Source organism: Scleropages formosus, chromosome 20 (genome assembly GCF_900964775.1).
Source record: "Scleropages formosus chromosome 20, fSclFor1.1, whole genome shotgun sequence".
Lineage (NCBI taxonomy): Eukaryota > Metazoa > Chordata > Actinopteri > Osteoglossiformes > Osteoglossidae > Scleropages > Scleropages formosus.
This window is the reverse complement of record NC_041825.1, coordinates 3,362,293-3,376,879: the sequence shown is the minus strand read 5'-3', so window position 1 is coordinate 3,376,879 and position 14,587 is coordinate 3,362,293. Positions and strand designations below refer to the sequence as shown.

General features: G+C 44.0%; 2 protein-coding genes across 3 annotated transcripts; one reads left to right on the top strand and one right to left on the bottom strand.

Annotated features, from left to right (window-relative positions):
* Nucleotides 1-439: 439 nt before the first annotated feature.
* Nucleotides 440-5,875, top strand: LOC108925142 (sarcoplasmic reticulum histidine-rich calcium-binding protein-like). Of its 2 annotated transcripts, XM_018736904.2 has the most exons (6): nt 440-3,073; nt 3,577-3,653; nt 4,237-4,305; nt 4,608-4,662; nt 4,770-4,806; nt 4,948-5,875. In XM_018736904.2, the coding sequence occupies exons 1-6, from the start codon at nt 2,005-2,007 to the stop codon at nt 4,982-4,984; spliced, it is 1,344 nt and encodes a 447-aa protein (XP_018592420.2). In that variant the 5' UTR covers nt 440-2,004; the 3' UTR covers nt 4,985-5,875. The 2 variants fall into 2 exon arrangements, 1 of the variants encoding a protein (XP_018592420.2); XR_003797172.1 differs by lacking the exons at nt 4,770-4,806; nt 4,948-5,875 and adding an exon at nt 4,750-4,763 and having other exon boundaries at nt 4,237-4,662.
* Nucleotides 5,876-5,938: 63 nt separating this feature from the next.
* nosip (nitric oxide synthase interacting protein) lies at nt 5,939-11,309 on the bottom strand. Its single transcript, XM_018736893.2, has 10 exons — nt 10,938-11,309; nt 10,515-10,603; nt 10,302-10,407; nt 9,434-9,515; nt 9,205-9,340; nt 8,610-8,776; nt 8,299-8,415; nt 7,497-7,567; nt 7,276-7,384; nt 5,939-6,636 (listed from the first exon to the last, which is right to left on the bottom strand). The coding sequence occupies exons 2-10, from the start codon at nt 10,582-10,584 to the stop codon at nt 6,565-6,567; spliced, it is 930 nt and encodes a 309-aa protein (XP_018592409.1). The 5' UTR covers nt 10,585-10,603; nt 10,938-11,309; the 3' UTR covers nt 5,939-6,564.
* Nucleotides 11,310-14,587: the final 3,278 nt, after the last annotated feature.

Genomic DNA, 14,587 nt, shown 5'->3' with positions numbered 1-14,587 from the left:
TTTACTTTGGACATGCGGTGGGATTTGTGCTTGATTGTTGACTTCTGTGTAGTTTCTGTCTGGTTTAGTCTATTAACCCTCTCGGGGCTAAATTAATACAGGCAGTAGGAAAAATCTGTCCTAGCTGTGTCTATTCCAGCTTCTCTTTGTTTTTGTTGGGCTATTTTTAGATGCTGCAGTGCTTTCTGTGAGGTCAGTGCTCATGGCCATGCTCTAAGTACTCTGGCTCATCGCAGAGCCTCTCCTCTGGTACTCCGCTACTCTTTACTAACGTTTGACAGCTGAAGCATAGAGAGACCTTTACAGGAGCTCAGGATGCTCGGGATGCCAGTCTTTGGGTGCAAAAGTTGCAGGTTTGAATCCCACATCCATACCCAAAAAATTGCTCCAGTGAAATTACCCAGCTGTATAAGTGTGTAAATAATTGTAATTAGCTCAACATTGTAAGTTGCTTTGGAGAAAACTGTCAGCTAAATGAATACAGGTAAATGTTACTGAACAAAGTTCTGTTTCAGTGTCAGAGAGGAGCAGTAATGAAGAACCGATTATAATGCTGTCAAAGACCTAGCTAGGGATGAGCCCCGTGCTTCTGGGATGGACACTGGACCGCTGTGACCCTGGCATGGACAAGTGCGTAAGAATAGTGACTGAGTGATTATTAGTGCGTTAATTAGAAGTGGGAAGTGTAGAGCATGAGCAGGAGAGATGTGCGTGTGTGTGTGTGTGTGTGTGAGGGAAACACTTCTTCGCAAGGCTTAAAAAGAGCTGGATTAGAGAGGGAGTGAAAGCAGAGAAGTGTAGAACAGATCATGTTACATTGATGAAGAAGGTTTATAATAGAGCTGTCAGGTTGGCTACTGTTGTGGCGCACACACACGCACGCATGCACGCACACACACGCTTGTTTTAACAACGAGACCCGCTGCAGGAGAGTGTATTTGTGTGACAGCTACATTTATCTCACATTGTCTTTTGTTTTTGCCTTTTACCCATCTAGAGGATGCCGCGGCAAGTCGGGTGCGAACCGCGGTCAGGGGTTCAAGAGCACGGTACTTCCGACGATGTGAGCGTGGTGATTAGAAAAAGTGTCATATAGGTCTCGAATCCAGAATGTCTGGTTAGGAGTCTAGTGTCGTGTCCATGACGTCACAGGGAATTTTAAATATGATCAGTAATTGATGGATCTTCAATATCAGTTCGCTGCTGATTACGGGAAAGGCTGTGTTTTACTATATCAGTGAGGTAAGCTGTGAGTTTTGATATGTCCTTTTTCTCTGTGTCCATAATAATATTTCTGTGCTCTTGCAATACACGTCTCCCCCAGCCCCTCAAGCTAAACTAGATAATGGCAGGAAAGCCAATAGAAGAACCCCCTCCGAGGCCCTTCTCCCCGCCCTGCCACTTGTGTGTCTATTCTCCTGTCACTCTGTAGGGTGAAGGACAGTAAAGCACAGTTATTTACACCTGCTGCTGTCAGTCACCCAGGCTTCCACTCCACTTGCTCAGAGTTTCCATTCGCTGCCTGCTTGGTGTCACCTCTCGGTACAGGACACTTCGCATCTTCCCATTGTCTTTCGTACACGAGCTTTTCTTGGTCGTCAGTTAAGTAATAAATCATTAATAAAGAGTTTTTTTTTGGTGCTTCTTTTTTAAAAAGAAGACGGAATACCATTGTCAGTGTTTAGGAGCTGGGCGGGAAAGGTCAAGACCTCTTGGACTGCATCACTGTCCTCGAAATATTTGTGATCAGTAGGGTTCAGGCTTGTGGACTCGCCGTGGTCACCTGGGGATGAACGTATTTTTGCAGGAAGATTCAAGGGCTTTTTTTTTTTTGTCTTTCCTCACTTCAAATGATAGCCGGTGAGCAGATACTGGTCATGCGTGTCTTCTGTGGTTCTGCTGGAGTCCATCAGCACTGGTGAATTTGTGTTTTTGCCTCTTTTCTTCTTGGGGGAGGTGTTCAACCGTCACATTTCTGTTCTGTGTTCTGCAACGTGGTCCAGAATGGGCTTTACGTTTAAAACCTGGTCATTAGCGGTCATCATTGCTCTTCTGTACTCATCCCACACGCCTGTGGCCTCGGGTGTCACGACTCCAGATGATGCTTACAGCAGCCAGGAAGATTACTATGGTTACGAAGTGGAACGTGGGCATAATGATGATGGTACTGATGATGGAGAGCAAGGAGCTGATGATGATGATGGCAATACTGATGATGATAGTAACAATGAAGGTGATCATTGTGAAGATGATGATGCTGCAAAAATGGATATAAATCAGGATGATGACGACGACGATGAGGAAGAGGGCGTTACTGACAATGGGTTTCATTATGTAGAAGGAACTGAAAGTATGGATGAGGAGGCAGGGGAGGATGCTTATCGGAGAGATGGCAAACGGTACAAGAGTACCGGTGACAGTGACAGAAGTGAGAATGACGATTATCATTATGATGATGACGATGGTGATCATGATGATTCTGAGCACAGCACAGAAGTCCATAATGAGAGCAACAAACCTGGACAGGATGACTATGATAGTGACCTCAATAATGATGAACTGCATGACCATAACTTGAATAAACATGAAAGCGATAACAGTGTTGATGAGTTCAGTGATGGAGAAGATGACGATATTCTCAACGGTGATGAGTTGGATGATGACATCGAGCATAATGATGATAGTGAAAGTGATGACAGTGATAAAACTGATGACAGACAAGATGACGAGGACAACGATGCTCTTTTGAATGACTCTACAGAAGATGATCATTCTGAAAGCAGTAATCGTGATAAACATGATTTCAGAGTAAGGGATGACACTCATGATGGTGGTGATGAAGGCATTAAAAATGGTGACAGTGATGAACTCAGTAGTGAAGAGGATGGGGATCACACTGATGATGATGATGATGATGATGGCGAAAGTGATGATGATGACTCAGATGAGAGCACAGAGGATGATGGAGATGATGGAGATAATGAAAGCAATGACACTGACAGCAAAGAGGATGGTGAACCTGAAGACGATGGGAACCAAAGTGATGTCAAAGACAGCACTGAAGAGCAGCTCGGTAACTGAAATGTATTTATGTAATTCAAATACACAGTAATTACAGTGTGCCTCTAATACATATGGTAGCTATTGTTTGACAAAGAAGAGAGGAAAAATAAAGTTGTGTGCCTCTTTTTTTTTTTTTTTTTTGATAGAGGGTAGAAAGGTGAAGTTAACTTTCCTTTACTATTTTGTTGCTTTGCTAATACTTTCATTCAAGTGTAAAATTTTAGTGATTTATACACATGGAAATTTACAGTTCATATTGGGACAGCAGATAGTTTAGTGGTTAGAGCTGCTGCCTTCAAACCTTGGAATCCCACCTCCAGCTGTAGTGCCCTTGAATAAGGTACTTACCCTAAATTACTCCAGTAAAATTACCCAGCTGTATAGATGGGTAAATAATTGTAAATAACATTTTAAGTCGCTTTGCAGAAGGCATCAAATGAATAAATGTAAATGCATGTCCTGCAAACTGAGTGTTGAATTAATACATGTGTTGACTGATACTTGTTTTTTCAGGTGTTCAAAATGAAGAAAACGATTTTCACCCACAATATCACAAAGGATCCTTTTGCAGCTTCTGCTCATTCTGCAAGGTAAGGATGGGGAAACTGGTAGCGTTCGGATCTGAACGTCACAGGTTCAAATCCCACCTCCAGCTGTAGTGCCCTTGAGCAAGGTACTTACCCTAAATTACTCCAGTAGAAATACCCAGCTGTATAAGTGAATAAACAATTGCAAGTAGATTAACACCGTGTCAAGGGTTCAGAATAATTCAGGTTACTGGTCTAATAATCCATCCTCCTAGCCATCACTGTGAAGTGCTTGTCCACTGCAGGGTCGTGGTGGTCCGGAGCCTATCCGGGGACCATAGCGCATGAAACAGGGTAACCCTGGATGGGACACCGACCTATCACAGTGCAATCACACACACAAAGGGTAATTCAGAGTCACCAGCTCACCTGACCCATGTGTGTTTGACTGTGGGAGGAAACCAGAGCACTTAGAGGAAACCCGGGAAAACACGGAAACTCCACACAGTGATCCAGATTTGATCCCACATCCAAACCCACAGCCCAGGAGCTGTACGGCACCAGCACTACCTGCTGTGCTACCCACTGTACTGTTTAGTGTGACTATAGTACATTAACCCCTTCTGTTTCTCTCACCTATACCCAGCACTGTGACATCTGCAAGAAATGCCCCTGTGGAAACGGAGACGAGTCAGAGCACTGCGGACGCTGCAAAGTAAGCTGCTCCTCTGGTGGAGAACCGATCACGCGCACACACAGTGCAGAGGGGCAAGGGCAGCTAATCCACACACTCTCCTCCAGCTGCTCTCAGTAAATGTCTTTTACTTCCTGCTGTACAAGTGAGTGTCGAACAACAACCGTCACATTTGAAGTCGTTAGTTCCTGGTGGTTCAACGCTCCTTTCAAAATATTAGCGTTTTATTGAACAAATACGCACTTAAGCTCATGGCAGCGTGGTGAACATTTCTGTAATCAAGTGTGTTTTCCTGTCTATGACTGTCACTCAACTTTCCCTAGTTGTGCACCTTCTGCCAAATTTGTCCTGTAATATGCGAGACAGTTTGCAAACCAGGTAAGTACAAGAGCTATGCTTTTGTTGAACTTCTTTTTTGGGCTGAGTCCAAAATTGTGGACTGATTGTGTAGCAGATAATTTACAGGTTGCTCCTGCGTGTTTCAGGAGGCTTCGTGGATGAAGTGAGCGGATCGCTGTACCGGTGAGCCACCTACCTTTACAGATGTTTCTGAGTATGGTTACTGTTCTCCATAAAGACCTATTTTACCTTCAGTGGGTAATTAGTCCAGTGATGAAGGATGGTGCCATGTGTCTCCAGTCATCCTTTCCTCTCCCTGCATAGGACAATGGCTAATGTCTTGGAGCTGCCTGGACACTAAACTTCGCTCGTCATCATGGAGCCGCAGCCCCAGGGACGTCCTTAAACGACTTAATTTCTTGTTCATTGTTTTCTCCATATTCATGTAAAAGTACAGTTGGGGGGATGTTGATATTCATATTCAGTAGAATGTTTGAATGTGTTACTCACACCTAGTATCCATTACTGAACAACAGAGCATAGAGGATTTTGAAATGTATGTTATATACATTGGCACATAGACAAAAATGTTGCTGCTTACAAAGACATTACATGCATTTTAATACATGTAATACTTGAGACATTTAACTACAATTTGTGTTAAATAGGTCAGAATAAAAGAACTGAAATACAAGACAACCTGGTCTGTAAACTAGCTGACACCAAAAATGCTGAACTTGTATCGCCTTCTGTCAAAAGCATGAGAATTTTCCCTAATTCCATAAACTCTGTAACCCTCAGCAAGACTTTTACAGTGAAAATCCATGTTACTGCGAGTTTGAGTGGGAAACTTGTTTATTGTAACTAGTTGCATTATGGGAAATGTGAATGAAGTGTGCAACCACTGGCGGGACTTGGGGGACAAAATAATGCAGTGACTGTTTCCCAGGGAGAAAGGAGTCTAGGGGGGCTAAGCAGGCTGGGATGGCTGGCTTGAGACGCAGGTTCTAATAAAACGATTGTCATGAACACTGCCCGTGTATCCTTCTTCACCCCCTCCAAATCCAGAGCGCTGTGCACCACAATATTACCATGAGACAGATTGTGATTTATTAGACATGTTTTTGAACATCACCAGTTCCTGCAGAAATGTGAAAAATCTTAGCCAGAGCTTCCTTTACTGATGACGACATATAGTGGGACAGTGGTTACAGCTGCTGCCGTTGTGGTGGAACGACCTCTCCCTCTCTCTCAGAACTGCTGAAACTCTGTCCACATTCAAGAAGAGTCTGAAAATTCACCTTTTCCAGGCTCACTTCACCCAAGATCTCTCCAGCTCATGTATGGTGCAAATGTTCATGCACCGTAACTTTATCATCATGCCCAGACAAGCCTTTACAGACCTACTCCTGTATTGTACGTTAATGTTTGTGTACCTTTTTTTTATTTTTAAATTTTGTAGGAAGGTGAGCAGGATTCATCTATTCTCACACAGAGGGAGCCCAGTACAGTTACACAACTTAAAAATGTGAACGTAAAATTGATAAATGTAAATATATCAGCACAAACAAAATCTCTCTGGTGTTTAGTAAATGTTATATGCAAAACATGGGGGGGGCACTGCAGTCAGCTCTAACCTTTATTAAAATAATGAAGTTTTCATAAACAAATACAGAAAAAGTAAACAACACACAGAATGTATGTTCATCCAGCAATCCATTCCAGGGAATTTGCTCCTATTTGTATTTTTAAGAACAGCACAAATAAACAGCTGTAGCTCCACGTGCTTTTAACCCCCCCCCCCCTTCCTTATAGCAGAATAGTTTTACACTTCACCTCCATCTCCCTAATCAGCTCAGAAAAATACAAAAATGTGTACAAAGGAAGCAGTTTCCATACCAACATCTCCACTTATCCTCTTTTTGCTGCGTTTAGCCTTTTTCACGCCTGCATCACAGGACGAGACTCTCTGGCTTCGAGTTCAATTCCAGACCCTGCAAATCCAGTTCCTCCCTGAGACACAGACAGAAAAGGAAAAGAAATGAGAGAAAAGTTCTTTCATTCAGACATTTACAGTATGACAGCGTCGCCCTCCCCACTGCTGTGCACGATGACATCTTTGACTTTTGAAGATGCTGCGGTATAGTGCAGGTGCGTTGTGTGCGTTTTTCCCTTCCGCAGTGTCTGCTGTATGCGGGAAACCCCAACATTTATTTAGTTATTTTTTAAATGGGAAACAATTACTGGGGGAAATTCAGAGTGAATGGTTAACATCTCACACACTCCTTAAAGCTGGACATCATATTCATTTTATTTACCGTATTAGATACGTTTTTTTTAAAACCATATTGAGAAAAAAATCCAAATGTTGGATTTACAACAGTAAATTGTGGTAGCAGTCGGGGGGGGGGTGAATTCTTTCTACGATGTAGCTGCCAGTCTAGTTTTATTACAAAAAAAAAAAAATCTTAAGGACCGGATGCAGGAATTATTAATATTTTGCTGGGATAACTCAGATCCAGTCGCTGCGAAGGGCAGCAATCCTCCGAGAGCCCCGCGGACTCCACGGCGAAGGCGCGTGGCGCTCGACGCGCCGACAGCGACGCCGTGATGCCGTTCCGCTTCACTTTTACACCATCGAGTCCTTCTCACCCTCTGCAGCTGGATGACGTCCTTCTCCGTCAGCTCCTCCCCACTCACTGGATCGACCATGTCCTTCTTTATCAGCTTCTCCACGCACTCCATCGTCACCACAGCCCCGCTGAGGGGAACACAACCCTCCTTACTTAGCGACACGCTTTTTCTCCCCCTCCCGAAACGCTCGTGATTTTGTGCGAAACGCAGCCGTGTCCCGTGGCGAAATTTCTACTCACGAAGGCCTGAGCACAGCGCAGGGCACCGAGTTCCCAAGCGTGTCTTTGGTTACTGCGCAGACGTACCTGTCCTGGGAGACATAACTTTCACAGTCGGTACTCTGAAATACCACGTTCACGGGGGTAAAACTCATCATGCTCATCTGTGATCGGCAGGACTAGCAGGAACCCTGTTTGAACTCAACCATTTATCATTTTTAACTTTAGGCTACTGTGCTTATAGGTAGGTGATTTTTTTTTTTATCATCCAAAACTTTATTGCAGGCTGTTTAAACAACAAATTTAAACATTTATCATGTATAATTTCAGGCTACAGTGTACATTATGTGTATATATATATTATATATTATTATAAACACACACACACACACACACACACACACAACAATATATTTATATGGTTCTCTGCTGGTGAAACACTCGTTTACTTGAGTTGTGTGTCTCTTTGGAGAAAGTGATAGGAGGGGGAAGCTGGTAGTGTAGTGATTACGAGCTACTGCCTTTGGACACAAAGGTCGCAGGTTCGATCCTCACCTCCGGCTGTAGTACCGTTGAGCAAGGTACTTACTCTAAATTGCTGCAGTAAAATTACCCAGCTATATAACTGGGTAAATAACTAAGTACTTTAACACTAAGTCACTTTGGAAAATAGCATGAGCTAAATTAATGAATGTAAGTGAATGATTAAATGTAAAAGTGATCGTTTTTGATGATGTAGAACTTTACTGCAAGACTTTATTTATTTAAAAAAAAGCACACAAATTGTATGGAACGAGGCAACATTCGTTTCGGTCGTTCATACCTGCCGTGTGAGCAGGGCAACTCTGTCCAGACTGGAGTCCAGCGGAGTAAAGCGCACGGAGACCAGGTCGTTGAGCTTCAGCGGTCGACCCGACATGGGGCACAGCACAGTCTTCGCCTGCGGAAGGACAGTCAACGCGCACAGTGAATGTGTGGCTTAACGCAAGCTTTGGCGTCCAAAAAAAAAAAAAGCCTCCTTCGGCTGGACCGCGCCGGCCTCCGCCGAGCAGAGCGCGCTTCACTTCTGCAGGACCGGAGACGGGAAGATCGCCGGCACGCGAAAACACGGCGAACGGCGCTCCGAGAACTAACCGGCTTCTTCAGCACGCTGGGCTTGGCTTCTGGCGTGAGGCTGGGAATCCAAAAACTGGGAAGCTTGGCACTGGAGGCGGAGCCGGAGCTGGACGAAGGGGCGCCGTCGTCGGAGCCGTCCGTAGAGGTGGCGGAGCCGTTCGGACTCAGGGAGTCCTTGAATAGCGCTGACGCCGGGAGGAGGAGAGAGAAGAGGGGCGCCGGCGAGGAGCCCAAGCTCTGCGTTAACGCAGCGAATCAGACAACGCGAGAGGAGGGAGGAAAAACCGAAAGAGCTTCTATATAAGAAGCGCAATGAACGCGACGGGAAGGCAAAAACGCACGTTCTGACAAATTGAGACGACCTGTGCAGCTGAGTCTACATTGCGCCACGGCGTCAGAGAACCTCATCCTGTGGCGTTAAACGTTGTTCCTCGGCGTTTAAAAGAGGATCTGCAAGAATGTACTTTTCCAGATAGCTGGGCCTTCCGTGCTTGACGCCTCTGAACTTGTTTTTCACCCTCATTCTTCCCACCAAACACGCAATATTATTATCATCATCATCATCATCATCATCATCAGAGCAGTCGTAATGTATTTGCGACACTCATATCACCTGCAGTAAAAGGGTTGATGGGCTTGGAGACGATGCTGTTCTCCTTGGTCTTGAACTTCTCTATCTTGTCCCTCTGCTCCGAGCGCGACTCCAGCAGGCGCTCAGACTTCAGCGCCTGCTTCTGTTTCTCATAGGCCTGGAAGAGACCCGAGCGGAGTACATTAAGTATTCTACAAATTTAAATATTTAGGCGAACGGCGTTGTCTTCCACGCATCGTTCTACACCAACCTTCATTTTCTTCGCAATCTCCGTTTTTTGGTGAAGGATGTACTCGAGGATTGCCTCCCTTTCATATAAGTAGCCATCAGGACTGCAAAATAATATATAAAAAAATAATTTAAAAAAAAACACAGGTTACTGGACACAGAAGTAACTCCATTACCCCCCCCACTTTTTCCTTCTAATTAATGGCTTAAATGACATACAATTTATAAAAATCTCACTAGTTTATAATGAACGCGATAAAAGGACTGAGTTTGAATATGTTTCACAAGATACAAAGACAGACACACAAAAAACATTTATTAGATCATTTATCTGATGTTTTTCTCCAAAGCGACATACAGTGTTAATCTAATTCCAATTACTGACCCATTTATACCATTGGGTGACTTTACTGGAGTAATTCAGGCTGCTCAAGGATACTACAGCAGGAGGTGGGATTCGAACCTGCGACCTTTGGGTCCAAAGGCAGCAGCTCTAACCGCTACGCTTTCCATATAGCGAAGAAAAGCGTGACAGGAGGATGTCACTGCCTACCAGTAACAGCGTATCCTAAAGCAGGGTCCTGGTGGTCAGGAGCCTATCCTACAAACACAGGGCGTTGGTCTAGTGAGAGTTCACCCTGGGTGGGACATCAGTCCATCAGGGCATTCTGCCTCTGTCACTCACACAATGATACAGATTGCCCAGATCAGCTGGAACCCGCGTCTTTCTTTGGACTGTTGGAGAAAACCGACGTGACTTGCACGGACAACACGGACCGACAATGGGCTCGAACCCACGGCCGATCGCACAGCGCGGGAACGAAGGCGCGAGCAAGCGAGCGAGCGAGCGAACGAACGAACGAAGGAACGAGTGCGCAGGCGCGACTCACGTGACCACGGGGTCCCTGCAGGGCTGCAGAGAGAGGCAGCAGCAGTCGAAGTCCTTGATGGCGTCTTTCCCCAGGCGGACCCTCTGAGTGCCGTAACCGGAGGCGGCTGCAGGGGGGCACAGCAGCTCCAGTGAACACACACACACAGTGACACACACACACACAGAGCGCGACACACTGTGACTGTGTGTGACAGGAGGAAGAAAGACTCACACGTGTCCTTTCGCTTCTCGTGGTAGGTGTACACAGCGCCCGCCGTGCAGTTCTTCCCGTGGCGGGTCATTGCTGTCGGCGTAGCGAGGCTGCGGGAAAGAGCGTGGAACTAAGCCCTAAGGCTGGAGAGAGAGCTGCGCGTCCCACTCCCAGCCGCCAAGTCAAGTGTGGCGTAAAACCCGCTCGACGAGTCTGTCACTCTGTGCGCAGTTTTTAATATCGCCGGAAGAAGAAGGCCCCGCGCGCGCAGCACTGCCGCTGCGGAGTTACACACCGCGTGTTGGACCCACGAGCGCACCTCGTAGCGTCTGCAACACGATCGCCCACCGACACTCAGTCATTAAGTTTACTCCTACTGACGGAAATCTGTGTCTAAAATGCAAAACTAGCGAATATCCTGAATAAAACGGGACAGTAACGTACCTGATACCGCGTACTGTTGCTTGGACGACGTTCGCATATAGTGCGCTGATGTAGGATCAGCGCGCTTGAACTCGCCCGCTACACCTGAGAAAGATAGTATTTACTGATGCCGATCCAGGATCGGATTTGGAGCACGGGACCGGAAGACAGGATAGGAGGCATTTAAATGACGGAGGAAATCGTTTGGCCATATTGGGCTCACAAAAACATCGGTTGTGCCCCCTGTCGTACCGGAGGTGAACAACATTTTTTTTTTTTTAAATTGATCTCTTTACTGTATGTGTCGTTACATGTATCTGTTGATTTTCATTACGTTCCCAATAAATTAGGTAATTTGCCATATTTATCGTTATTTATCATTAACTCCTGAATATTAGGCTTTTCTACTGCAAAACCCTTTTCTCTGGCAACATTCATACAGTTCTGCAGCACTAATTTATTTTAACCATACCAAATATACCAAGAAATTTAAAGGTTTAAAAAATTCATTAAAGAAATTTGGTCTTTAAAAAAATATTTGAACAATAAATGGAATGCCAGAAAACAAAGCAGTAATGTACATATTATCAAAGCACACTTGTTTCTGTTACAAACAGTAATTTTTGAAGATAAATTTTATTTATTATTCTATTTTTTATTTTGTTCAGTGTTAAAGACACACCATTCCTGCTTTGATCAACTGAGTCCTCATCCTAATATACAGGGTCCAATATGGTTCACATGAATTGAGGATAATAATAATCATAATGTATTATTATTATTATAGTGAATGTTAGGGGAGCACCTCTAACAACTCAACAGACCCGGGTTCAAATCCCAGCTCCTGCAGTGATAACGACATTTTACAACAACCTATCTATCCTCTCATTCACAAATGTGTAAATGTGGATTCAAATCTGGCTCAGTTTATGCAAAGCGTGGTCTCCCTGTGTATGCATGGGATTTAATAATAACGTAGGAAATGCAAATTACAACGTAATATCTGTTCCAAAAATTGTTCATATATGATGTGTCTTGTCATTACAGTTTTAAACGAGTTCAGTGTAGCGCTGAGACCATTATATTATTAGCGGAAAATAACAACTTTGTTGGCACATAGAAATAGGGACAGTGTAAGGAATTCCTCTGCTATTAGTGGGTTACAAAGGCAAATTTGTCTGAATTTTACGAATATGTATTATATACATTTATTATATGAACGATTTTTGTGGAACGTTTCAGAAAAAGCCAGTGGTGTGAAGAGCCAGGTTTGGGTTTGCTCCTGTAATCTAGCCCGTGTGTTGCCATTACAGTGACTTCGAACACATGGCTGAGGGAGGGAAGCTCGACCATCCGAGCCTTTTCATAAAAGCAGCGGTGCTTCGCTGCCGCCAACACCTCCCCCTGGATGACCTTCCCTCGGAGTGGCCTGAGGTGTGGGAACACCTCCAGAGCTGTTGCTGACATTCCACACAGTCACCCCTCCATCCCCGGGGCTGTGGAAAGCCACCGCTGGTAACCATCAGCAAGGCTGAACACATCAAACGTCAGAGCCTCTGACTGGATCTGGGGAGATGAAATCAATGTCTTAAATGATCCAGTTTTGTCCCCTCTTTTGTTTCATTAACAGCTAGGTCCAAGTACCTTTTGACTCAGTGGCGATTCATATGGTATCATGCAAGGAGGTTGCACTAATAATAATTGCATGTACACCAATCCCACAAATAATTATATATGCAATAATATATATGATCATATATGTTATTATTTAATATAATATATATATATAATCATATATATTAGTGTATGTGTATTAGTGGTGTTATATAATATATAATCCACTAATAAATATATACACTAATAATTGCATTATACACCAATCCTCGCTATCCAGCCCTAACGTGGTCCAGAAAACAGGTCACATATCAAAAAGCCAGACTGTAAAATTACTTATTTCATTATATCTTATAGGAAAAAATTCCAATTTATTCTAAGCCCGTCCCAAGTCCACCCCAAAATCACCATGAATTATGCCTAATATCATAAGTAAAAAGATGTTTAATACATTAAAATAAAATGACTGATGATTAATAACATTGCACATAATCTCTATATATATATGCTGTATATATATATATATATACATACAGAAAAAAAATTTAAAAAATAATTTTATGAACTTGCTGTGATAGTGTGTGTGAGCTGGCTTGAGGAAGGCAAACACTACAAAAGAATAATAAAACTGAAGCACAATGATGCAAACACAAACATTACTACGCAAGTGACCCCGTAGAGTGCCAGACTGCAGCTGAGAGCGTGGGTACGCATTTCCCACAATGCAGTGCGTCTCAGTCTCCTCACGCAGCTGCTCGGTGCAGTTTTCAAATGTTCTCTCAGACTGGATGTGGCAGGTTGGGCACATAAGAATACACACCAAATTAATGATAACTAGTATTAAAAATAGCAGAGTGAATGTTAAAAATTGGGGAATGAGGGTATTTTATTTATACTTTGTGCTTTTTCCCATTGTCAGTTTCTTCAATTCAAGTATTTGAAGATTTGAGTTCATTTTCACATCTATGCTTATTCGAAAGTACTTGTTTTTTTCCACAGAAACTATGTTTCAGGGTTGTCTTTCAATGTTTCTGTGCTCTTGCAGCAAAACCCCAGCTTTCATTTTTCAGCGTGGGGACACTAATGCTGTGCCTGCTGTTTGCCAGTGTCCTCATAGTAAACCGAAGGCATCTCCACAGACCTCGCTAGGGGCACAGGGTCATCTCACCACGGAGACCTCGGGAGCGATGCTTTCCCTCTCTGCCGCCACTTCATTAAAGGAATTTGAGCTCTTCGGGCAGTGCTGCACTGGAAGAGCAAGATGATGGACAACGGTCTCACCAGTAGGTAAAAGTAGACAGCTGTGGGGGACTGAGTCAAAGGAGCCAGACGCCGTTCAGTTATACCTCGAAGCAAGTGGATATGTTCGGTGACTGTCTGCTCTAACTTATAGCTAAAGTCAGAAAGAGAAGATCATCCTCCTGACCTTGCAGCGGTGGAACGTTGGCCTAGAAAAGCAGAGTCCTGGTCACCCAGCAAAGTGATGCGCTCCGTCTTTTTAGGCAGTGGCTCCCAAAAGGAGTGTCATGAGGGTGCTGCTGAGGGTAAAAAAAAAAAAGATACATATTACAGTATTATAAGGGGATGATTCCACCTGCACAATTTGAAGGATTACTGAAGTAGTAATTAAAGTACAAGGAATAACTGTGGGTAATATAGCATCTATGTGAACTTAATATAATAATGTTCAAGTTCGTTCACATCGGGTTCTGGGTCATCAGTGAAACAGTACTGTGGTAAACCCAGAAAGTCTCTGATTGCGAGATAGCCATTTTCACGTAAATTTGTTTTTCATCCTGTCCAGTTCAAAACTCCTTTAAAATCATCATGCGTTGGTAAAAATTCAATTAAACTGAACGGATAAACACAGCGTATGGAAGTGATCGGTCAGTGACACTGCATGGAGCAGCATTTCGGGTCGCCAGGTCAGAACAAAGCTGTACTCTGGGCCGCCACCAAAAGAGTCTGGGAACCACTGTTCAAAGGTGTAAAATAAGCCAGACTCGAATAAGAGTGGAAGAACGCATCCTGCCAGCTGCTCCCAGTAACCCCACGGA

Bases quoted from the DNA above. Each gene is read 5' to 3' on its own strand.
- LOC108925142 (XM_018736904.2), top strand. From the start codon at position 2,005: ATGGGCTTTACGTTTAAAACCTGGTCATTAGCGGTCATCATTGCTCTT. The intron at 4,306-4,607 runs GTAAGCTGCTCC...AACTTTCCCTAG, and splicing joins AGCACTGCGGACGCTGCAAA to TTGTGCACCTTCTGCCAAAT. The intron at 4,807-4,947 runs GTGAGCCACCTA...CTCCCTGCATAG, and splicing joins GTGAGCGGATCGCTGTACCG to GACAATGGCTAATGTCTTGG.
- nosip (XM_018736893.2), bottom strand. From the start codon at position 10,584: ATGACCCGCCACGGGAAGAACTGCACGGCGGGCGCTGTGTACACCTAC. The intron at 10,408-10,514 runs GTGAGTCTTTCT...GCCCCCCTGCAG, and splicing joins CGAGAAGCGAAAGGACACGT to CCGCCTCCGGTTACGGCACT. The intron at 8,416-8,609 runs GTTAGTTCTCGG...GTCCTTCCGCAG, and splicing joins CCAGCGTGCTGAAGAAGCCG to GCGAAGACTGTGCTGTGCCC.